Source organism: Egretta garzetta, unplaced genomic scaffold (assembly GCF_000687185.1).
Source record: "Egretta garzetta isolate BGI_Z169 unplaced genomic scaffold, ASM68718v1 scaffold256, whole genome shotgun sequence".
NCBI classification, from domain to species: Eukaryota; Metazoa; Chordata; class Aves; order Pelecaniformes; family Ardeidae; genus Egretta; species Egretta garzetta.
Window position 1 is genome coordinate 3,461,826 of NW_009260073.1, and position 26,368 is coordinate 3,488,193.

Sequence of the window (26,368 nt, forward strand, 5' to 3'; positions counted from 1 at the left end):
CAGACTAGCCTCAATCTACAGTCCAGTTTCACTGGCCATTTAACTGAGGTATTGAAACACAACTTCTTTTCATTTTTCTGGAGAGAACAAAAGTAACTGACACTTTTTTTCTAAAGGACTGCGGTATCACAGTGCTGGAAGTAGGAGGCATGCTGAGTAAATGCAGCTGTTTGCTACTGAAAGACTGATGCTCAAATGCTGGGTATGTCACATAAACACACCAGGTTCCTGGAGAAGAGTTCTTCACCTAAACACACCTTCCTCCAGATGCACTGCATCTTTTCCATTAACAGTGGTCACTAGTAAAAAAAAACCCCAAAACTAAGGACTATAAACAGACTATCCGTTTTTGCTGGAATTTTAATAAACTGTTTGCTCATAAGGCTACATGACAGCCTTAGGATGGGTGCATTTGCATGCACAGGCTGTGAAAACTACATCTTCCCATGTTTAAACACAGAGGCGAGGCTTGGAAGTATCTCCTTCTGGCTGGTACCAGGGAATAGCCACCTCCCCTCCACTCTTTTGGCGGTGTTACGGTTAAATTTCTATTCGGCTTTATAAGTGTCATCTATCAGGGTATCACAAAACCACTCTCACCTTTAGAGGCATAAATGAGAAGCTCTGAATTTGCACTTTTCCTCCAAGGGCTTCAGTGTCTGAACTGCATGCATGCCAGAGGCTTGCAGCAGCCTCTGGAAATATCTGCCCCTTCTCCATGTTTCCTATACATTCAATTAAATGCAAATTTCTTCATAGAAAAATGAAGCAACAGAATTGAAAGAAAATATAATTTCTCACAATCTCCATGTTGTTTCATACTAAGTCTGCAAATAAGAATACTGTTATTTCAGACCTTTATGAAAAATATCACAGTACTCTACAGTAATAACCTAAAACTTCAATTTATGATAACAACATTGTAGAATCTTGATGATTATTATAGGAAATTATTTTTAAAGGGAACAGTAATGTTTACAGTATGTTCAGTACCAAGACACCATTTTATATGCAGACTTGTGAATCCCGACCTCCCACCTGAAGAGTCATTTTCCTTTAATAGCAAAACGACAAATTAAAGATTCATTAGATTGAAGGTGATTGAACTGTTTAAAGCTACCAGGCTGGCAAACATGTATAAACCCCTCAGCTACCATTTGTATCTAATGAAACTTTATAGAATTAACACGGAGCAACCTCAGCAGTAGTCTTGCTAGCTTTGTTGAGCCTGAGGCTGAAGTTACTATTATATGAAGCTTAAAAAATTACTGTTTAGATCCAGATGGGAAATATTTTTCCCTCTGATCTTCTTGGTGTGGAAAGATACTAAAATTATAGGCAAAGTTACAACAATGACCAAAAGGAGGAAACTAACCAGGTTTGGATTTGATCTTGATATGATGGATTCATAGTGCATCTCATGTAATTAGTTCAGACATCATCACTAAAATGTTCTTTTATTTTTTATTTTATTTATATTTACCTATAAAAAAATATAATATATTTATATTTACCTTTTATTAATATAGAACAAGTTGAAATTTTAGATATATTTAATTCCAACTAAGATATTTAGTAGTAATTTTAATAAAAACAAGCTGTCAAATAACAGCGAGTTATACTAATTACTGATTAGTTACATTAATTTTTTTTTTAACATTATATGTTAACATCTGCAAACCGAGTCATCTGAAAAGTCAGACTTGTAATGTTTTGTGAAGTGATTTCAGATACTTGTCAACTTAAAAGCAACAATTTTTTTGCTGTTTTGCCAACACAGAAAGCTTCAGATTAATTGAAAATACAGTTTTGTAGCTGGTGAATGATCTGATCCAACGATCTTTTGCTGGGCTTCATGGGATCAGTTCTACCACTTCTAATTCTTGGCCTGTGAAGTTCCATGTCACACTGCAGTGCATACATATGTCCCCTGCCTCTTCTCAAAGCAGTCCTGGATTGCCAACTTTCTGAAGGATTAGCATTCAGGAAATCATCTTTGAAGGAATTAAATTTAACCACTATTAATTTTTTTGACCTAAGATACCTCTGTGTGTCTAGATCTAAGCACTTCTTAATTTGGTTTTGCAAGATCCATGAGGGATTAGGGAATATTATTGTCCCTGTTCAGCACAGGAAGTATGTGGGGAATTAAACTTGGGCAGGGATTCAGAGCTGTGACAGGTATGCAGTGGTTACCTATAACTGGGTAGTGGAAGTTGTTGTTCCTAATTCTCAGCCCTGTCCTTACAGAAACTGCTCACTACTAAAGGAGGAAAGCCTTGCCCGCTCATGAATTAGGTCTTGAGTGACTCACATTTCAGCCTGCTAAATTAATGTAAGCTTAAACTGAGATCACTTATTCAAAGTAGAACAGCTCCATTAAGGAGAAAAAGAGTATGTCACATTACTGAAGATGCAGTGAATGCTCCATGCCCTGGGCTGAAAATTGCCTGCAGGCACCCAGCATCAGCCTTCAGGTGCCACTGAGATGCACCATGTGGTTCTTCAGCAGCTGCTTGATTTGTAGGGACTTAAGTGCTGTTAAAATGCCTTGGGATGTTATGTTGTTCATATGTTGTTGAGGGCTGGGAAATGCTGCTCCCCCTGATGTCCCAGAGATGTCCTACTATCTTCAAGGGAACCGGGGACTGCAGTCTGGTAGAAACTCATGCCACACCTCAGCAAGAGGTCTTGGGTAGAAAACCAGTGAGGAGCACGTAGCTAGTGGGTCATAATCTAGAGCAAGGCAGGTAATAAGGGAGCTCACCCGTGGAGCCAGAGGCATGTTTCAAGATCTCTCCTGAACGGGAAGAAGGACAAGTCTGTAGTCACCAAGTATGTACCCTACTCGTCAGGCTTCTGGACATCAGTGATGATGTGTGTGGTGAGTCAAAGCTCCTGGTAGCGCAGCTTCTCTCTGTGTATGAAATCGCTTAGCTTTGTATAAGTAACTGAATATTAATTGTAGCAGGAACATGAACCTTATCTTCCCACAGTTTGTATGAGCGCTCCAATCAAGGGCTACAAAATCAGTCCTCTGGATCTCTGTCTCTCCTGTGGTCACTTGCTCTTCACTGCCTTCTGTGAATCCTACACTTAAGAGATCTAACTCCCTGCTTCCTCAGCCTGTGCTTCTAGGCTTCCTTCCTCTTGTAGTTAAATCTTTCTTTTGAAATAAAAACTTTTTTCCTCTTTAAAGCCATACATTTCTGTCAAATAGCCATTTTACTCAGAGAAATTGTTTTTTGTACTACTGCTTACTGTGATGTTAATACATCTATTAGCTGATAAAAGGTATGTTATTCAGTAATAGATCAGACTGCTATAGACAAAAAAGACACACAAAGAAAAATACAAGTGAAGGATTGACATATCTGTTCAACTTCAGTTTTAAAATACCTCAAAATTCTTACGTTTTGTCTAAAAAGCATACTTACAATCAGATGCTAGTACCCATCGATTTCATTCAATTGATATATACGCGTGTTTGAATTGAAGTCAGACTTCAACTTCAGCATGACTACAAGAAATGTTCTGCTGTTTTCAAACCTTACTTTTTATATGTATACTGGCTACATTCTATGTCCTGTCTTTTATATTGAATTTGGATGTGCTAAGACCGTGCATTTGCTTGTGCAAACCTGCCTAGGTGGCACGTTCAAGTCAGGGAAGGCACACAGAATTTGTAACATGTAGGTGTATTTACTCTACTGGTCTGCAGAAATGTGTGCTTAACTGACATAACCAAATATACAGGTAAATCATGTCTCTAAAATCTCGGATGGTCAGGATATCATCATCTGAACTGAAACCAGAAAAGTATATTTACTTAAATTTATTTTCAATGCACTAATGATTTCAGTAAGAAGAAAAATATGTGAATGAATAGAAATTCTCAGTGGAATCTATATGTTAACTGCTTGTTACGGTAAACTCCAAGCCATTAAACTAATCTGAAGTGAACAACTGAAACCAAGATGGAGAAAGCTGTAATAAGGCACTTCATCTAAACCAAGTTTTAGGAAGCTAGAGTTCCAGAGTAGCTGGTGCCCAAGAGATGTCTTGAAAATAACTGTTTCTACTCCCTTTTTTTGCTTCTAGCTGCAATGTGGTGCAGCATGAGGGCATCCTGATACATGCACAGGGAGAATATTCTTCAATTAAATACATTTGACTGCTTTTCTTGCCTATTCATGGTAGTGATCAATGGACAAAAGATATGTTGCATTGGAATTAAGTCTCCCAAAAATACTTCCATTAGAAATCAAAAATATGAAAAAGGCCAAAAAAGTTGAAACCTGCGATTTCTAGGATGTACAGGTCAAAGTGCCTTCAGAACAGCATTTTTCTTCTACTGATGACAGTTGTAAGCTGTCTGCAACTTAGCAGACAGAACATCAGAGCTGGTGCAGAACTCTAAAATCTTCTTTCCACTTTTGCTTCATCTCAGTACGGAAACTGGTAACTTCCTGATGCTTTTGCCACTGCCTCAGATTGCCTATTTTAAAATGAGGCTAATGATAGCTTGCAAAATAAGCATTTCTATTTTGAGTGTTGATATACAAAAGGTCTTCTGTATTTATGTATCAGCAGGGATGGGATTGTTGCTTTACACTATTTTTCCTGTTTAGTTTTTAAGGGAAAAATGATACCACAGAGCAGTATCAAACATTTTCGCTTGATTTTTCTCCATACCTAGGTGATAATAATAGTGTCCATACCTCAGTCCTTTGGTTGAAGCTTATGGGTAAATAGATTTAGATTTAGAACTTCAGCTGACTGTACAAAACATAAAATAAGAAATAGAATTTTAATTTAAATTATTGAAGTGAGTAGAGAACTGAAGGCGTAATAAAGACATTTCTGTGCTGAGAAATAGATTTTTTTTTCCACCTGCCTGAATATGCATTTATGTTTCTTGCTTGAGAAATGTTGCTGTGTGTTGTTTCACAGAGCCATGCCCTAATTTCTCTCTTCCTTTTTTCCCTGGAGGCACTTGAGTACTACACTGGGGGCTAAAGGTATTTCAGACATGAGATGGGTATTTGTTTCAGTTGTTCCATGAAAAACAAAAAAGGGCTGTTGAACTACCTTGTAAGAAAACTGATTGGAATTGGGACGGGAAGGTGTAAGTGCTGAAGTCTTTTGATTTTTTTTTTCTTTTCTTTCAGAAAAACAAAGAGAGCAGCTGAATCCAGCTGTAAATGAACCAATTCCCTCAACTATGAACCTCACCCACAGTGCAATATTTTTAAATCTCGAAGCTTTTCCCTGGTGGTAGGGAGATATGAACAATGATGAGTAATTTCTCAGGACATAGTGGGTAGGAGCTAAGAGTCCATCACGTAGAGTGAATGTGCTTCCTCAGGAGAAATTCATGACCTATTTTCCTGATACCCTTTGCTTCATCAGAACTCTCCTTTCTCCTGTCTGTGACAGTATCAGTGGTTGTCTTCTTCCACACTCCTTCTCCTGTCTTCTACATGCTCATGAAGCACCAGTTTAGTTCATTTTGTTGCCTTTTCCTCCACTGTTTGTCATTACTGGGTCTTTGATCTCCCTGAGCATGGGTGCAGGTGAAAAAATCAGTCAAAAAGAATAAAATTAGGAGAGAGGTCTGTGAATAACAGTAGGGTAGAGGAAGGACTGGAGAAGATTTTGCCTACCTCTGGCTATAGATTTGAGCTGCTCGTTCACTCTGATTCTCCTCCAAACAAATGTATCGTTGTCAGTTCGCTCTTTTTTTAAAAATTGGGTGGGAGATTTCCTGACAGGCATGTCCATTTTTCCTCTCACATAAAGCTCAGGACCTTGCAGGTAACTCCTACTGCAGTCCTGTCAACTCTCCAACAGGCCCCCTAACACTTTATAACAGTGAAGCTGGGTAGAAAAACAAACTAAAAGGGCCAGGTTTAATAAAAGACTTTAGCACCCAGCCAGACTGGAGTCAATAACCTTGTTTGTGGAAATCACCACCCTACCTACCTTTTCTGGAAACAGCAAGAAGATCAATCTTGCCTTTTAGAGGAGGGCATAGTGGTGTAACCTCCCCTGCTCTGTAAAATAATCATGACACCCATCCAAGCAAGGAGGAACTGTCAAAGGGTTTGAAATCCTGTCTGGCATCTCATAGGTGAAGGCTGGCTAATGGAGAAAAGCTTCTCCTACTGTTGCTGTTTAATGTGCATTACTGAGCATCCAGGGATATAGGCATCATGGAACCAGAAAGGAAGAAGACATTCTGAGCCTACCAGTGTAGTCAGCTGGGAGGACAGGGCACTGGCTTCTGGATACCAACCCCAGGAGTTAAAAACTTGGACTCCTGTGTCCTTACTGCCTGCTTTGGTATGCTTCATATGTAAGAAAGTATGCTGCCTCATGCTGCACCCATGTACCGTCTAAGAAGAAGGGGCTATATCTTTGGTTTCTGGGATATATGATCTTGCTAGTGTTTATCAGGAGGGCTGCTTAGTTTCTAAATTCCTATTTTGGGATGGTATTGAAGTAATAAATGATGAGACAAAGAGCTTAGGTTAAGGTAATGTCGAGCATGGCAAGAAGAGATGAATTAGGTACCTAAGGGATTAACAGAGAGGCATCTAGTCTTTAGTCACCACCAAAGTTGCAGCAACTGAGGAGGCGTTTTTAGGACTGCAAAACCTATCCAAATCCTACTGTAAGCACATACACACATTGGAAATTGGAAATAGACCAACTGGAAATTGGTTTATTTGAAATAGACCTACATATTTATGCTTTTCTGTAACATAATTAAGCTGCGTTTCTCAGTAACATATATAGCCACTATGAAGGTATTAGAAAGTGATAATTAATAGGCATTATCAGAGGCAGAGATAACTGATGGTACAACAGAGTTTTTAACACCCCTCCCAACTTCAGAAAAACTGAAGCTAGTTGTAACATGATATAAGATTACACTGCAAATTTATTTTTGCTGGGTTTTTTTCCTCTTCTTATTAGAGCTAAACAAATTGGTATTCATTGAGTCTACAAATGAAAATCTAATTTTATAATTAAATGTCAAGAAAACTATTTCACAATTTGCAGAGAATAATACAGTCCCCCTGAGCCTGATATGACCCATGACTGTGTAATGTGTGGTGAAGCACCTAAAACACCATTAATAAACATGTTTTGCAGGGATATAAAATAAATGAACCCCCAAAGGCAACTTTTTAGTATAAGGGACATTAGCTCTAGCAGATTATAATGCCACCTCTCTACAGCCCCCAGAATTTGGAGTTTATCACAGTATGCAAAACAAGTAGCACAATGTAACATCAAATCTACTTTGCAAGTACACGTGGAATGGCCTATATTATTTATTTTGACTAGTTCCTGGATTTTGATTACTTTTATTTGATTTCTGTATCCTTCATGTGCTAATTGTAATGAAACATTATTTTCTCCGAGCCAGATAGCATAGGTTTCAGGGCTTGTTACTTAGGACAGTTGGTGGCTGGTACTTTCTGAACTTTATTAATCTAGTCCTTCAAAGACAAAAAGAAATTGTTAGGTAATTCCTTGCACAAGAAGAGACACATATAGAAACAGTATAGTTTTCCTATAGTTTGGCCCCATAAACTTACTTAAGACTGGTGTGGAACTTTCACTTCCTTCTGCATGTTCTTAAATTATTTTCATATGTTCCCTACCTTACGCATGCTTGGAGGGGAAGAACCGTGTTTTCTGATTTACTAAAATATTATAAATTTGTAGGAGGCTAGAAAGGACAGTAGCAGGATGAAAGGAAGTAATCCCTATGAAAGGAATTAATAATCTAAACTGTAATAACGGTTAAGGAGAGAAATAAAAATGTGGAAGGGATCTTTAAGAAAGCTGAACTGGAGGAAAAAGACTAAAGCAAGCACTGTGATAACAGAGAATAAAGCTTTCCTGGGCTTCACAAACCACACACCTTACACATTTGACAAAGATTGCAGCTGATAAAGAACAGCATTACTGAAAGTATTCAGTGTGTCAACAATTTTTACAGTTAATTCACATGACTAAATTTTACAATGAGAATGCTTACCCCAATAATTTAATTTATATTAAATATAAATCCATCTTTTCATAAAGCCAACTTCAGAACTGCCACATTTCAAAAATTATCATTCTTCAATACTACTCAATATTAGTTTTCCATTTATAATATAGATGAAAAAAACCACCTTTATAAATCCTCTTAGCTTTCACTTACCACGCTTCTTCAAGAATGGAATAGGTTAAAATAAAACCTTGCCTATCGTAGCTTTCTATTGGGATTTCTTTATGCCTTTTCTAACACTAATTTTTAACTAAAAGGTAATCAGACCTAAAATTAATGGTAAGTGTACAGGCACTAAATACTAAATACTGACTGCAGGTAGTAGGTCAAGTCATTAGCTAAATGAGTAAAAATTCTGTAGTGATTCCCCATGGGAAACAAATGGAATATAGGGAAGAACATCATGTCATGACATTTCTCTCAAGAAAAACACTATCTTGCCTATGCCATACAATGCCATAACCAAGAGACAGCGTATACGCTTTGCAAACATATGTGGCCAGGCGATGAGCTGTTTTTCCAGCCAGGAGTAGCACCACTATTCTAAATTATTTTTAAACAGTTTGAAGCATTAAAGTAATTTCTATACTATGCAAAATAGTTAACAAGAAAAGAACATGTAGTTTACTCATAATAATTGCAGTCTCCATAGCATTCTAAGCAAGTATTCTCCACTTCATTTTTCCAAGGTGGAATGGAATAAAAAGTTACTCTGTGAGGTTTTCCAGTTATGCAAGAAAGAAGAAAATGATAATTAGCTGCTACATGGCATGCTAACAGAACGGTAACTGCAAAGATGCACCTTGCACTGAAATAAAGTATTTAAGAGAAAAGAGCCAATGCCGTATGGAAGCATACCACTATCACTGTGAATAACACCAATACGGTCTCTTATTTTACTTTTGTAAATTAGTACCTTTTACTGAAGAAAAAAGGATCCCGTGAAATTATACACTCTGATTATCTTAAAAACCAGACACAGCTACTGCTAGCTGGATTAACAATAATCAGGCCAAAAAGTGAACTAGTTACTTCAGTGGTAGGTGTTTGATTCTGGATCTGTTATTGGAGAACCAAAGGATCACTGAAGTGAATCTCTGTATTTGAGAAAAGGGAAGCTATATACCCTAGGTGCAAGCAATAGCATTAAGAGTGCTCCCTGAACTTATCAACTGCCTGCTAAATACTGTAAAGTATGCTCTTTCTTTACACAGAAATAGAATTGCAAGTTTTAGGATTTCCAGCATTGCAATACTACCTCAGAAGATGGTTTGGTAAGTTCTTGAGAGTCAAGAGAAAATAAATCTCATGCAGCCTATTTCTTCCTCTACACGTTATACATAGGAATAATGGAAATTTGAGTTCATCCTAATCTTGTTCTCACTAATATAGACTCATAGACTCATAGAATAGTTTGGGTTGGAAGGGACCTTTAAAGCTCATCTAGTCCAAAGCCCCTGCAATGAGCAGGGACATCTTCAACTAAATCAGGTTGCTCAGAGCCCCGTCCAACCAGACCTTGATGGTTTCCAGGGATGGGGCACCTACCACCTCTCTGGGCAACTTGTTCCACTGTTTCACCACCCTCCTTGTAAAAAACTTCTTCCTTATATCTAGTCTAAATCTACCCTTTTTTAGTTTAAAACCATTACCCCTTGTCCTATCACAACAGGCCGTACTAAAAAGCTTGTCCCCATCTTTCTTATAAGCCCCCTTTAAGTACTGAAATATGGTCTTTTATATTAAATATAACACTGAACCTTTCTGGAGGGCATCACCAAAAATTCTATTTATGCCAAGAAAAAGAAATACAGTGACTTAGCAGAATATATGTACAGTCTTCTGACTGTAGGCTGAAAATGCAAGCTATTTTAAGACTACATCAAAAACCATGCAGTTTCTAAGTTCCATGGAAAAACTGCCTGATGAATCTCATAGCTAGTTTCAATGGGATATGTTTAAAAAATGGGTAAGCATTTTTAGACCCTGGATTTTAGATTTAGAGAATCAGAGATGATTCACAGGAAAATATATTGCTAGCTCTAAAGCAGATCAAGGAACTCACAATAGCTTAATCATATAATATCACCCCATGCTTGATTCCACTCTGTGTGTATGTGTGTTGCTCAGAGACAACATGGAAAGGGATATACACCCTTTGCCTGTTAGTCTGGAGGCTGTGAAAGAAGACCAAGCCTTGCTGAGGGGAAATTTGCACACTACGTCTTTAAAATTTAATCACTTTTACTATTTTGAAAGTTTTTAAAAAATATACAAAGCTCTACTTTGACATTCAAAGAAAAATCTTTCCTGTTGGCCAAGTCCATCTGAAACAGGATTAGTGTCCGCAGACATATACTTCTCTTAAGATTAATGCCCACAAGTCCTATGACCCCAAACCCACTTATGTTAGAGGGAGTTCTTATTTGGATGGGTTTTTAATCAGATGAGGAGTGAGAAAAAAATTCATAGTTTGGTATTTGTTTCTTGAAATATACCTTACTGGGAGAGGTGGGCTGTTGTGACACATCTGGTTCCAGCTATTTTTCCTCATTCACTTAAAAACTATATATAGAGCTGCCTCCTTGAGGAAAATTAAATTCTGGTATGTACCAAGCATGTGTAACTTCTGCTGAATTCCCAAAGAGCACTGGATGGTTAGCATTCCCCCTAAACCGGCTGTTTTACTATAGATGCATCTGACTGACTTTAGTCTCCCTAACTTAAAATGTGTCGCAATTTTCCCAGGAGAGCAAAAGCAAAATACAAAACTCAGGTGTTCCAGAACCTGTATATATTTGGATTTCACATTAGGAATAAACCCTAAAGTATCACCAGAACTGAAATGGGAGTTGAGGAGATGCCGCAGAGCTGGAGTAATATAATTTGGAATTTTCTCTGAGCTGGAATGCACTCAGAATTAATTATCAGCCATTTGTACTAAGCAAAGAGAACCAAGTAGCAGTGTACTTCACAGAATGATTAAAGCATGCATTGTGCTGGAGGAACAAAAAGATCCAGAGATGTAAAAAACATTTCACTCCTCAATTTCCCATATTTCATCTTCAATTTCAGGGTAATTTAAGGACATGCCAAATATTGTAAATTGCTAACATTCTTTTAAAATCCTACTGGAATCCCAATTTTATAATGCTAGGTCTTTTTTAATGGTTCCTTAATGCTGAAATTAACAAACAGCTGTCAATAATTTGAGAGGGATAATGCAAATTACAATGCCTGTTCGGAGTAGGTAGAAACTGTTTTTACTATTCTTTGGAGCAGATGATTTGAATGATGGGTGGGGAGAATCTCTTAAGTTTGTAGAAATCCAAACATATTTAATTGAGCAAACCGCTACAGGCGAGAAACTAACATTTCATTTCCATTTCTCCCTTTCATTTTACAATTTTTCAGGACATAGTCATGTAAGAACAGCAGTTCAGGCGGAGACTGCGTGGTGCCGCACAGATGGAAGAGAGCACCCACGTGTTATAACTTGCAGGGTATGTTTGAAGAGAAGTGCAGAGAAGCCTGCCAGTTCTCTCATCTGCACTAAGGCGTAATCAACAGCAGGTTAGTACTGGCTAGAGAACCCCAATAAAAGGGCAGTAAACTCATTCTGCAAATAATCACTATAGACTAACGACTCCCTAAATAGCTCAAGGCCTTTATTGGTATCAAACACCGAACTTGGGTTCCTAAATTAGCAGTCTAACTCCCTAGTGTCACCTTGCTGTTAATGGAGAAATAGCCATCCAGAAGATGACTTGGGTATTACTGGAGGTACCTATATCTTTCTATTAGTTGTTAAAGGTGTCGAGACTAGATCCATAATAGATGAATCCTGTTCATGATCAGTACTAGTTGCGGGATGATAATATAACCTTTATTGTCACTCTGCCTTCCTGTCAGTATTGTCATCTCGTATGAATTTACGAGGAAACATAACCCAACAAAACGTAAAGGTTCCAGTGATGCATTGAATGTATTTTGTCTTTGGTATTATTATGCAATGCAGAGTTTAAGCAGTTAATAATTCAATAAATATCCTGCATTTCAATCTCCCCATGTAGATTCCAGAGACAACCAGTATGATTTCTGCATAAATATGTACGGAAAATATTTTTTCCCACAGAAACAGTACCTTTCCCCTCATAAATAAATCTTGATAAATTATTCTGTAGATCAAAAATAGCCCAGTATGTATTTACCTACAGTAAAGGCTATGAGTTTTAAATGATCACGTATAATAGGCACTGATTTTACACAGCAGAAAACAACCCAAACAACTCCCCTCTCCCTTAACTGGATCAAGTGTTGAAAGAGCTCAGGCAGTAGGTAAGAGGGGACTGTACTTTCCCAAAGACAGTGTCACAGGAAATTAATTACCTTTTTTTTTCAGAACTGCTTCCTCCTTTTTGTTTATGAATATGTGTTCATTTGGATTTTGTGGTTTAGTATCTGAAGAAAAGGTTAGGACTTCCATCTTACGCACTGCACTAATTTAAGAACTGAATTTCATTTTCTCTCCATCTGATATCATAATGCAGGCTCAAAGTACAATAAAGAAACACTTTCTAAAATCAGTTCATATCTGCTAGTTAATTCTGGATATTCTGATTTAATCCCAGATCTGTCTCTGAATTGAAAAAGCTGTAATTGAAAAGTAAAAAAATATACCCAGCTGAGTGGAAGTGGCACATTTTATAGAACTCTCTCAAGGAATGGGAAGTTGCCCAAAGCCTGCAGTGCTGAAGTCAGGTTTTAATTATGTTACTATAAATTAAAACTAATTATGCTTGTTGGAGTAGAATCATCTTTGATTTGTGTTGAAAATGAAATAAACCCCATCCCACCAAGGTACAACAAAGCAAGAAAAAAAGTGCATAAAGAGATTTCTGCAGTTTTGCCAGTCTAGTCACTGGGAGAGCTATTACTCTGGCCCATGCTTGGAAAACCTGGAATAAATATTGAAGTGGTTGGCTCACTGCAACCTCTTTGCTGTTTCATTCTGTTCAAAATTTCTGCTTTGGCTTGATTTCTTTCCTTAGTAGCAATATGAGGCAGGCAGTTCTTAACAGCTTCAAAATTCTGAGCTGCTAAAATATGCAGCACTGGTACATGAAGAGGTTTCCTTCAGTGTCAGATTTTAGAATATCCATGTCTAAGGACACCGGGTGCTGCTACAGGAAAAATGCCATGCCTTTCTGCTCCAACTCTGTTTTTTCATAAAAGGCGAGATAAAAAGTAGAAAAATAAACCCAGAAAACTAAATTTAGTCATGTTGACAGAAGCTACCCAAACTCTCTAGAGATCTGGGCCAGTGTGTGCTTGTGAAAAATGGTGTCATGACAGCATCAAACCCAGCCCAGACTCATTACTCCACGCGCTGGGTTCTTTACGGTCATGTGTAAGGACAGCCTTTGTTTCCCAGGGCTCTGAAGCTAAATAACAGAGTGAGGCAAGCAGGTGAATGAAACAGAGCCAGCGAGATGGTTGTAAGGTTGTGATAAAAGTACAGAACACATACTACAGTTTGCTCTTTGTCTAATCTTTGGCGTGGAGAGAAGTGATCTCCAGCCTTCACAGCAGGCAGTGTTTTGTATCCCTTCCATCCCCACGGGACTCTGTGGTTTCACTTCGCTAAATCTTTAAAATTCTTCCCTTAAAAAATCATCAAGGACTTGCAGTTTTTTCAGAACTTTTTTCTGCCTTATTACAACAAGGCTAAGAATTAGAGTTCATTTAGCTAAGTTTAGGTATAGAGGAGAAATCTACCTTTTCTAAATTATTTTCTTAGTAAATATATTATAGAAAAGAAGAATTGGAATCGCAAAGGCATGGTCTTAAAACTGTGTTCCACTGAGGTATAACATCAAAACACAGGTTACTAAGTTGGAATTAAAGCTGTCAAAGGAGAGTGGTAGGTGTCCTCTGATGTCTGAGCGACAAGTATTTCCACTACCCTTCCAGTTGCAATAGACAAGTGACTAGGGAGAGGACAATCAGTAGTGTACCAGCAGTAAACAGAAGCAATATTTTTTTACTTTCAGAGCAATCCTTGAAAACTTGTAATAAAGACATGTAATAGCAAAACACTTGTAATTTAGTAAAACTTACACTAACAATTAGTATAATAATTGACAAAATTAGTTATGTAGGATTTGGCGTGTTTACTTGAAAACATACAGCCTGACATAGATACTGAATGAGACTGTCTTTTGCCCTGTATGCTCTGGTACTTCTACAGCACTAGAATTAAACTGGAGCTGAATTTATCTAATGGAGGCAGTATATCTATTTTTCTCTCTGCAAGCACTTTGTCTTAAAATAATGTTGGTTGTCTTCTTAAACAGAAATGAAGGCTGTTATAGGGGTTAATTTAACTTGAAACTTATCCTGATATCTCTGCAGTCCTACAACTATGCACAGGAAAATAATTATCATACATCCCCCATTTATTTCTCACAAAGATGGAGCTCAAAACAGCAGATAAAGAATTAGAGGTGTATCCTTGATCATAGCAAATCCTACACATTGTGGCCATTTTTGTACTTTCACTGAAGTCGCCCTTGCACATAGTACTTCTCACATACAAAACAAACCCATATTCTTCCCAAATCATCTTGTCTTTTGTTTTGATGTTTTAATAGATGCTATTAGGTATGCAGTATATACCACTGAATAGCCAATCTCATTAGAGAGATTCTCTATCTAGATCTACCCAGCAAGTTAAAAACCAGCCTTACTCTTCACAGATAAAGAGGACATGCTACTCTCTAAGCAGCTGGGAAAAGGCATTTCTCAAAAGTTGTATATTTTTTATCTATCACTGAAAACTAATGCAGTCAGCATACCATGCACTAAACTGGTCTTTAAATATTTTTCAAGTTAACTATGTTCATCTTAAAACACAGTAGAAATCTTTCTAAGTACAGAAGAAAGAGAAAAAAAGCGTGCTACTCTGAACTGTATATTTAATATAAAAGCAGTGACAGCAAAATCTATTGTATATGAATCATTGGAAGGGGGAAAAGCATACCTGGCAGGACTTTATATATACAGCCTACAGCCTACTCCTACTGCCTTTCAGCTATTACAACCCTACACATTTGGCCTGACTTCATAAATTCATACTTGCTTCAGCTGTAAAAGCTGTGAGGGCTAGCTGAAGACTGTTGAGCTTGATGTAAACCAAAAGGTTCATCTACATAAAAAGACCTCTCTGACATTAAAATAAATATGTAAAGCTTTATAAACCACTCAAGTAAAAGTGGTTCAGTCCCTCTCTTAAGCCTAATAGGAAAAGCCAGTGAAGATCTATCTTTTTTGCCAGCTTTACTGACTCTTGAAGAATCCTAAAAGCAACACTTGTTCTGGCAACAGTAAAGAGAAGGAAAAGAGTAGGAAAATCACACTCAGAGCCTCCTCGGGTTGTCACCGATCTCCAGTCTTTTCGCACTCGAATACCTGGCATCTGAACTTGTCCTGGGTTTACGACACAAAACAGCAAAATGCAGATCAGAGCAGATAGTTCTTCCCTGCTGCTGTGCCTTAGTAAGCAAGTCCTTCTAGACCAGCCAATAATGCATGTGTGAGAAGTGCCAAGAATTAATTAATGGTGGCCTCCTTAAACAAGTAGTCCATACTTCTGTTGTGATGGTAGAACAGTCATACTTGTGGATTCTAAACCCATCTTGCTATGGGGACTTCTTGCTATGGATCATGAAAGATCCTTCTTTCCTCTCCACTAATACTGAGTAATCACTGTTAATCTACAGTGCTGTATAGGGAAACATTTGGATGCAATATAGCAAAGTACAGTGAGGAATATAAAATATTTTGGAAAGAAGAAAAGAATACATTTGTTATTGAATCATGCATGTTAGGATAGATAACTTTGTATTTCTGTTATAAAGTAAAACATTATTTTTATACCCACAACAAAACATGGACCTGCAGAACTTTTCAAGCAATCTTCTAACAGCTTCATACGAGTCTTTTGCAGCTCAGGACTGTCCCATTCGTCTGCTTCAACTCCCCAGTATAAGTCTATGACCTGGAAAATAGTATGCAACATTGTTACTTTATAATATGCCCTGTCTACCTAGCAAATTAATAATTAGCTTTGTCAACATTTTGTGTTCTGCTAAGCATTGCTCTGCAGTGCAGTAAAAGGCAATGAGGTCTACATCCAGTCCTTACACAGACTGGCAGCGCTTCCTTAGGTAAACGACTACTCAAGCCTCTTATTTTCCCTCCCAGACAGTCCCTCCAGGGATGGTCTCTCATTTCATATTAATATTTTTTTTCAGAAATTAGTATGACAAGATCTTGATTTGATGTAGTCTTTATTTGCTACTAGATCACATATAATGGATAGGTAATAATAATGACAAAAACATTGATAAAATCCTGTCCCCACGGAAATTATTGGGAGTTTTGCTGTGGAGCACAGTCAAGACCACAACTTGACACACTGTGTCACTTGTATCCACAGGATATAAATTCATCCTGTGCACATGGCTCAAAAGAAAAAATATGTGTGGTTCTGTAATATTGTACTTCCTTTGTTAGCTGGTCTTTGTTACTTTGGAAGCAGAGATTGTACAGATATGCAATGGCAGACAGCTTGCTGTCCAGCCTTTCGTCTGTAGCTACAGACTCAGTTTTGTGATGGTAATTAGTTGCAAACTCCTGGAAGAAACTGGAATATGGATGTTAAACTTATTTGAAGAAATTAAGTGATGAAGCGTAATTTCACTATGTATTTAAACTAAAACCTGAATTCTTACTGTTTTTAAAAGAACTTAAATACGGATCATACATATACTTTTCTTTTGGAATAAAATTTACAGAACATGCTACTACTGTCTCATTTAAGCTACTATTGATTGTTAACATCATGTATGTAACTTGAACAAAAAACTCCAAATGGATAGGTAAAAAAAAAATCAAAATTATATTGAGACATGACTGTATTACAATATTGTTTACTGTAATATTCTTGTTCAGCCTGGAGAAGAGAAGGCTGCGGGGAGACCTGATTACTGCCTTTCAATACCTAAAGGGGGCCTATAGGAAAGATGGGGAAAATCTTTTTAGTAGGGAACACTGGAAGGGGTTGCCCAGAGAGGTAGTGGAGGCCCCATCCCTGGAAGCATTCAAGGCCAGGTTGGACGGGGCTCTGAGCAACCTGATCTAGTTAGCGGTGTCCCTGCTCCTGCAGGGGGGTTGGACTAGATGACCTCTAGGGGTCCCTTCCAACCCAAAACATTCTATGATTCTATGATTCTATGATTATTTGTACCGTGGAAGCACTCTGCCGTTTCCACAAGAAACAGAAACACAGAACTGGCTGTTGTCTAAACAGATCATAAAATCAGCCTAAAGTCCTAATATAAGAACTAATAATGAGTTCACGTAAAAGTAAAATTCATCAGTTTACTGCTGGTTAATCTCCTTGGAAAATTTCTCATGACAATAAATGCCAAGGTTTAAGACCTAATGATAGAAGTATTTATGCCCATGTTTAATTTCACTACCAACAGTCTTGTTGGTTATTTCTGCCAGAAAAGTTTGTGTCATGTGTCAGCATTTGCTGGAGCAGGCACACTGCTGCCAAACACAAGAGGTAATGTACTGTCTGACTGATGATGAATGAAATAGCCCAATGTAGAGAAGATGTTGTAGCTTACTCTGCCAAGAAAATACATTTAATACCTTTATTTTTACAGAAACTCTGTTCCAAAATTTTGCTGGAACAAGCAGCTTCTGCTTTACAAAACTGCATCTCAAACAGCCTTCCTATTTCCCTCATTTGCACTGATGTCTTCTCTGTCCTTTTCTCTTTTAGTCTCATTAGGAAAAAAGTGTTCTCTTCTTCCTCTCTCCCTTCTGTTATTTATGTATACGACTTCATTATTGAACTTCACACTGTATTCAGCTGTCTGATTACTTGAATGATGTATGATAGAGCTTAAGTATTCTAGTCATAAAATTAGAGCATCTTAGCACACAGTCAAAAATATTTGAATTACCGGTTGAATGAATTTATTGTGCTGCTCAAGTTCAACTGAAACATAAAAGCAATTTCTATTTTAATTAGTTCAGAAATCACATTAATTCTGTAAATGTGAAGAGGAAATTCTCTGGAATTGCAGATATTGTAGGGGCTCAGTGGCTGCCTTCTGTGTATTATAACATTATAGATTATTTTTATGGCGTAACACAATTTTGGCACATAGTATCTTAATGTGTTATAATTTTGTCCTGCAAGAGGAAATATTTTAGCCACCAAACCTCTGAAGACACCAAGAATTTCAAAATGAGGGGCTTATTGGTTATTCTTTTTGCTAACTAAAATAAACAGGATTTGCAAAATTAAAGAGACAGAACAAGAAGACAACTGGTGTTGAAGTATGCTTTTACTTATACTTGGAAAAACTGTGACAAACACCCACTCTAACTTTCAGTAAGGCTGCCAAGGTGAGAATGCAACCAGTGCTCTGTGCAGGAGCTACTTACACACTGGAATGGCATTGGTCTAGTTCAGTTCCACAATAGTCACCTAGCAGAGACTTTTTGTTCATAATTTAGTGTTTCCTTTTGCTTATTTCAGCTTTTGTCCTAAAAATCCTACAGTTCCACAGATTTTTCTAAGGAAATTAAATAATTTTATCTTTATTGCTTCCAAGTGCTTAAAAAAACCACTAAAAAAATTAATTCATGCAAATTCCACTTTCCTTCTAGCATATATCACATAGTGAAAATGATTTTAAACAGTTCATTTCTCCCAAGAAGAAACAAATATGCTGCTAATGAACTATGGTTAATTATCCTCCGAAACTTTTCTGTTACAGCTACTTTCTGTAACCTCTCTGTCCTCCCCTAAAAAAATACTGTATTTCAGGTACGAAACACCATGCACTCTGGAAGTCTTTTTCTCAGCTTACTTGCTTTCTGTCTTCACCAATACCTGTTTTTCAGAAATATTTTCTGATTCAATGGAAAAGGAAGTCCATCAAGAAAACAAATTCACTGAGTGATTGAATATATACAAGTTCTGCTTCCATACACATGGTGGTTATGTTCCCTAACAGCTCCCACCAACTTGAGGACGCCTGACAGATCTCATGCTTTGCAACAATCAAAACACTTATCAGTGCAGCCAGATGACTCAGCGGAAGCTGGAGCAACGAACAACGAATGTACTCAAACGCGTTTCATTTGGGTCATGATTTATCAGGAAGAGGGCATCTTCAGGACACCCTATATTATAGCGTATTTGGGGTAGTCACACGCAAGGTAGTTCTTGTTTGGTCAGTAGAAGATTACATATCAGGATGAAAAGTTATGTGTTCTGCTCTGTACAGGGAAAAATAAATTCATCCCTGCATCTGAAAAGTACATAACACTTTCTTGACACCACTGCACTGAAAACTGTAGTCTTGATTTTGCATGCTAACCTAAGAAGCTCAGCGTATCAGGAACGGAAAAGGCAAAAAGTTTTGATAAAGTCTACCTCAGAGCCTCCTCCAAAATGCTTTACTACTTTCCCTTGGTAATTTTTTGAACAAGTTTTCCTACTTTGCTTCCATACAAATGTGATAGCTTTCTAGCTGTTTTCAGAAATGTGTCAGTAGAGCTGTCTCTCAGACCTCATATCACACGAGGATGCTCCTGGTGCTGAAACTATATAAAAAAATAATTTGCTTCCATGAATGAATATCAACTGGAGTAAACTTAATTATTCCTCCCCTAGAGACTACATTACAATCCATTTGAAGAAAGACATGTTTCCTCTCACTAAGAATTCAGTGGGTTATGATCTACTTGGAAGAGACATTTCCCTCCTGTCACTGAGATGTCTCCTCAAAGATGACTGAGAAATAAAGGGTTTATACTCTCCATTAATATCACATGGTAGTAACAGGAGAGAAATGCTTTATTATTTAAATATCTTTCATTATTCCTTGCATGTACCACTGCAGCTGGGACTTCCCAATCAGCTGATGAGCTAGGACCTTCAGATGAAATTCTTTTATAGCCATAATCAAAAATCACTCTGGAATTTACCACCATGCAGATTCAGCAACTCCACTGTGACTCAGGGAGTTAAAACCAAATATCCTAATTTAAGAACTTGTTATTTTGATTAAAAACCAGCTGCATGTGCATCAAGAATAATACACTGGGAGGAACAGGATGTTGCATAAAAGGCATTAGCTGTTTCCAAGTAAGCTACACTCTGGAGAGCTGAGTTTTTGGGGTCACTAAGATGGAAGGTTAATACTAGTATGTAAGGAAGGCTTGAGCATGTAGAACCAGAATTTTTGAAAAACTGAACAACATTTTTACAACATCACACATTCTATTTCCTTCTCTCAGCAGAGAGACAGTTCCAGGCCTGCTGACATATATGGGACTCTACTGGGGGACTTTACTGGACTGTGAACTAGGGTATACCTGACTTAAAAGTACCAGTGACTTTAACTGTGATGCCAAACTCATGTATTTTAAGTCAAATGCAACTGTATTTATTACCAATTGGCTCTTACCAAAGATGTGGTTGGGTCTATGTCTTCTGTAACAAAGGAGAACATGAACTGACTGAAGTAATGGGAATTTTACAGTTGACATTAAAGGAAGCAAATTCCATAGTATATAATCACAACAGAAATGTTCCGCATTCGATTCATTTTGGTAATCAGTTTCAATATTCACTTGGTTAAATGATTTTCCACATTACAGTGGAAGACAAACCCAGAGTTAGAGTAGATACAATTATGTGAATATACAGATGGTGCTACTTCAATGATGATTACATGAAATTAAAAATGGGTTGCATTAACTTAAGTATGGTTTCTAGAAGTACCACCCAGTAATTCAGATGTAACATTACTTCTTCTTAAATACTCTGAATATCTAAAATAGAGGTGGTTTCATTCAGTTTCTAATGTGAAAGCCCCAGTTTGTTGCTATTTTGCACGAGCACAATGTTGCATTGTATAACCATATGGTTTTTTCATCTATTCAGAATTTACCTCAAATCTGCCTATAAAATTATTTAAGTACATCAGTTCAGTACAATTAACATATGAAATACATTTTTGCCATTTTCTATTTTACCAATGATATTTTAAAACGTTATCTGTTCTAAGTTCATTTCAAGAAAAAGTAACACAAGATTCAACACAGTAAAACCTACCTGAAATTCCAGCCCATAGTTTTCCCTGCAGAATTCTCTCAGCTTAGGATACACATGCTCTCTCAGGGCACTCCTTTCTGCTATGGTATCTGTGTTGGGAAAAAGATGTTATTAACAATATTTATATGAACTCTGTTCTTTTAGTCAGAGATACAGATTTATCACATAAAAAAGAGCCCTTAAAACACACACACACGCAAACCTAATGAAAGCCAGGTGCTGGGATTTAATCTCCAAACTGTATGTTGTACAAACACAAAACTGTGTTTGTATGTGCAACATCAGGCTTCATGCACATCTTAATATTGCAGCATATTTCAATACAGCTCAGCTGAATTAATTTTGTAATTCAGCAGCCAGAATTTCTTTATCAGCTTGACTTCTATTTGATTTTCAAGAAGCTGAAGTTTACAAATTAGAAACACCATGGAACAAAGAAATATACTAGAGATTAAATAGATCTCTATACTTAGAAAAAATCAATAATATGGATTAATGACATTGTGTCAAACACTATCACTTTCTTCACCATCTTTAATCTGATAGTATCTTGAAAGGAAGAAAGCTGTTAATAGCATTATTTATGGTATCTTTTGGTGGAGGTGGTTCCTGATATCATACTAAATGCGCAGTTCTGACATCATGTTATTCTCACCATGCAAAATGACATGTGTTTTGATAATGAAGTACAAGGTGGCAATGACTCCAAAATTACTAAATTATCTGTCCAAGTTAATCCGAACACATTTATATAAAACATATTGCTCAAGAAGCATACTGTCAAATTTGAAGTAAATTTGTTTAGTAATGAAATCTTGCATAGATAATAAATTTTATTGCTCTCCCAGTAAGACTAAGATATGTGATGAATTTTGCTAGGCCTGGATTGTGACCAGGTCTGTTCATAGAATCATGGTCACAGATTTATATTCTTTCATAGTGAGTGTGAAATCCACAGATTAATTAATTACACCAAAATCTTAATATCCCTCTTAATATGTAAACGTACCTTTGAAATATTACATAAATGTGTGCTATAATTTATCTTTATAAAAAGAAAACAATCCAGAACACCTCCAGAGAAATGATTTGTTATGAAATCTGCATCAATGTGAAACGGCTATACCACAAAGGCTCAAAAGTACAGCCGTGAACTTAATCCAGTTTATCTGAATTACCACAGTTTTTCCTTCACAAACTTTTGATGGGGGAAAAAAGTCAAAGGCATAGTAGTTTTCATACAACATCCTTTCTAAGTGCAACAATATTATGTATTTATGATTAGTCAAGTCCTTGCTCCACTGCAAGCTTTCTATTCTACTGTGGGCATGCCACTCAAGGCGAGGTCCTACATCTGCAGTGCACAGCTTTTAGATAACCAATTTGAACACTGCAAATAAGACAGACCCTGATCTGGGTTACATTTGGAGGAGTGTGGCCTCATTCCCTCTCTCCTCACTTTCCCTCTCAGGAAGTTATTACCCTCCTCTCCCAGGCACCTGCACCAGGAGTGCTGTGCCCAGCTCTGGGCACCCCAAATCAGGAAGATGGGGAGGCTACTCAGATGGTCAGGGGCTAAAAGCGCATGGCCTACAAGGAGAGATTGAGGGATCTGGGCTTGTTTAGTCTAGCAAATGGTGTAAGGGGAACCTAACTGCACCCTACAACTACTTCTAAGGCTACTTACAAAGATGATGGAGCCAAGCTCTTTGTGGCAGTGTCAGACAGTACAACAAAGGCAATGACAACATATTACAGCTTGGGAAGTGCAGGTTGGACACTAGGAGAAGCTCTTCTGTCCTTGGAGCTCTTAAAGACTTGACTAGACAAGTCCATGGCTGACCAAGTTAGTTGGCAGCACTTCAAGACAGAAGTTAGCCCAGATGATGTCCTTGAGTCCCCCTTGCACCCAGCAGTGATCTTGTCTCTCAGAAGAACCTGCAGGTTTGGCTTAGTCATCCAGGCTCCTCACAGAGTGCCTGGGAAGACTTTTGCTACTGTGTGGGCCAGTGGGAGCAAAACAGTAGAGTAAAATAGATGGTGCCAAGGACCCAAGGTCCATGCTGGATATATTTCAGGGGATTTTACTTTGGATTGGGCTCAACCCCCACAAACATTTGGAGTGCATTGGGTAAGATCCTGGAGTTATCTTCCTGTTTTTTATCCAAAAGGAACTAAGTTCATGCACACCAAGACTGCTCTATGATGCGAGTCAAAGTATATTAGATAGTGACGATCAAGAGATTCACCTCACAAATGCACTCCAGATTTGGATGAATACAGACACATCCTACAAATATTTCGGAATGGAGGGCAAAACCCAATGCGCTCAGCCCAGAGCTGCCTGAGTTAGTACATAAGGAATAGAGGGATGGATGAGTTGCTCTCTCCTTAGGATCCACAGCCATTCATTTTCTCTCCTACTTTAGTTCGTAAGTCAACCTTTTCTTGCAGAATGCAGTACACAGCTAACAAGGCTAATTAGCCGGGGGGCTGCACTGTGCCGATGCAGCAGTATTATTTTGGCTCTAAAGGAACCTTTCTCAGTGCCAGCTTGGAGTCACTGTACTGCACGGTGTTGCTGTATCTTGTAATAAAAGTTACCTGCGTACTTTGCTTCATTTGAAACACTTTTTTTTCTAACCTTCACAGTAACTGAGACCCTTAGATCAGTTGCTGATAGAAGACTACATATTCTACATTCTTTGCCTTAACACAGGTTAATTTTGGTATGCAAGCCTGTGAAAAAGCAGAGCATTATATACCTTCACAACTGAGTAGAATAAACTCTGCTGAAAACCAACTTACTACGCAGTTACTGAGCTAAAACAAAGTGATTCTTGCCTGTCTAAACTGAAATTAATCATGACTACAGCTTTGTTATTAAGGAAGCAAAAATTCACAGTTACTGTTTGCAGTTACATAAATGATCAATGTGATAGCGGACAGAACAGTCTTACCAGGGAACTAAAATAGACTAAGTTGCAGGAACAAAAAAAAAATTATTGGAAAAGGGCAGAAGTTAAGAGTAAACATGATTAAACGATAAATGGGGAAACATATTGTCTGAGGTATACAACAGACAAAACCATATTCTGCTGTTTTCTGTTTATGCCCAGAGGACTTACCCTGCAGAACCCCACTGGCTCTAGTTTTAGAACACGATGCTGTTCCCTGCAGCGTAACTTGTAGAGTCTTGTTCAGAAAATCAAACAACACATTGCAAGAGTTGTGCTACATTTCTAATACCTTATAAATGGAATAGAAAGAAAGAAAACATTCCTTCAAACTCCAACTGTGTTCTGGATAAGGCACTTGGGAATACCCATCCTGCATTTTTATTCCTACCTCCAAATGTAATGGAATGAGCTTATCTAATTGGAATTTGAGTCTGGTGCTTCTACTAATGAATTTTAAGAACTCCCGTATTTGTAATAATTTGTGAAACTTTAAGAAAACAGAAGTGCATATAGTTAAGATGAACTACAGTAATTAGTATGGACGGCAGATAAGCTGATTTAATTAAATAAAATCTAACCTGATTTACAGTGACAGCAAATCTGTGAAGCTGGAAGATCCTAACAACAAAAATGTCACACAGGCAAATTCCACCTTCCAGGCTGCTGCTGCCGATGAACGGATTAACTAAACGACATTCTTCCAGCAGCCAAAATGAGACAGTAGCTGTGAGATGAGCTTTATACACCTCTTGATGTTAATTCTGATACTCTGAAATCCAAATGATAGTCCAGAATAAAATGTGGGAATGAAATTACATCTGCAAAAACATTAAGACTTAAAAAAGGCCCAACCCTAAATTAATTCCAATATTTAAATAAAACAAAAAAACAACCCTGTCTTGAGTGAGACGGGGACTTGCTGAACATGTATCTTTCTTGCAAGTACTAACTCTTGCAGACGGTTGCCTCCTAAGCCAGTCCATAACCACCACAACCATCCTGCCTACCCCTACGCGTTGAACCAACTGAGAACGCCACCTCAGCCCTCCCTCTCTCTGTGCATCCCCAGTGTAATACTGACGACAGAACTGAATTAGCTACGTATGCATTCATGGCCTTTCTGCCAAATAACAGGCAATCGCTGTTCAAACATGACTGTTTCTGTGAGGTGTGATTTCTGAAGGCTTGTAGCTCAGTCAAATCACTGCCAGTTTTCATTAGAGTACTCCAAGGTGCTGCTTCTCAGTGTGAACTATTTCCATGCCAAAGTCTGACCTTCAAACACAAGCTGTTCTGCTATTAAAGTGGCTTATTTTATTTTTAATAGGGAAACTACATTTTACACTCTTGTGTTAGTAAACAGATGATGTGTATGTACAAACAGTTGCCAAACATTAATCTCTGGGATAAAATAAGTCATGGAAAATAGCCTAGTTGAAGGAAATTTCAAAGCATATGCAAGTGAACAGAAAGAGTTAACATGGAAGCCTGATGGAAATTGCCCATTTTCAAGCACCAGTTATTCTGCCTTAAGACCAGTTTCTCTTCTTGCTGGTGGTTGTACTGGTATGAGTTCAGCCACAGTGATGGGAACGGCTGTTTCATGCACATGGGCTGCAGTCCCATGATGCCTCTTACTCAACCAAGGCTTGATGCAGGTGAATAAGGAGGTTGCTCAGTCTGACTCTGTTACCGTGTTGGCACAGGCGGTGCTGATGTGGGGACAGTGAGTCCCACTTGACCACCCTCAAAGGAGCAGCGCATTCAAGTTGAGAGTCTGTTCACAGAAACGTAACCTGTGAGTAACCTTACCCAAGCACGATGCAAGCTAAGGCCCTCACGCAGGGCAAAGCCCTAAGCAGGGAGGGTGTTTGCACGGCCACAGTTTGACTGACAGAGGAACCGGCATTACCAGGCTTGAGGGAGCCAGCAGGAAAATTGTTGACTGACATAACAGGTTGAGGCAGGCAGCTGAACCTGGAAGGGCCAAGGCAGAAAAAGAAGAAGAAAAAAGCTGCCTTTGCAGCTATTCAAGGTACCGCAGAAATGAACGTCGTGTGGGGTCACAGAGCTGCCTGCAGATCTGATCTCCAGCCTGTCACCCAGGAAAGAGCAGCTCCCTGTATG

General features: G+C 38.0%; 1 protein-coding gene across 1 annotated transcript in view; it reads right to left on the bottom strand.

The window, feature by feature from the left end:
• The window catches only part of NWD2 (NACHT and WD repeat domain containing 2), a 104,212-nt gene that overhangs the window by 12,586 nt on the left and 65,258 nt on the right, over positions 1–26,368 (bottom strand). Inside the window, 4 exon segments of the mRNA XM_009641301.2 lie at positions 16,014–16,130; positions 21,282–21,379; positions 21,382–21,412; positions 21,415–21,483. Of these exon segments, the coding sequence (XP_009639596.2) occupies positions 16,014–16,130; positions 21,282–21,379; positions 21,382–21,412; positions 21,415–21,483 (315 nt within the window).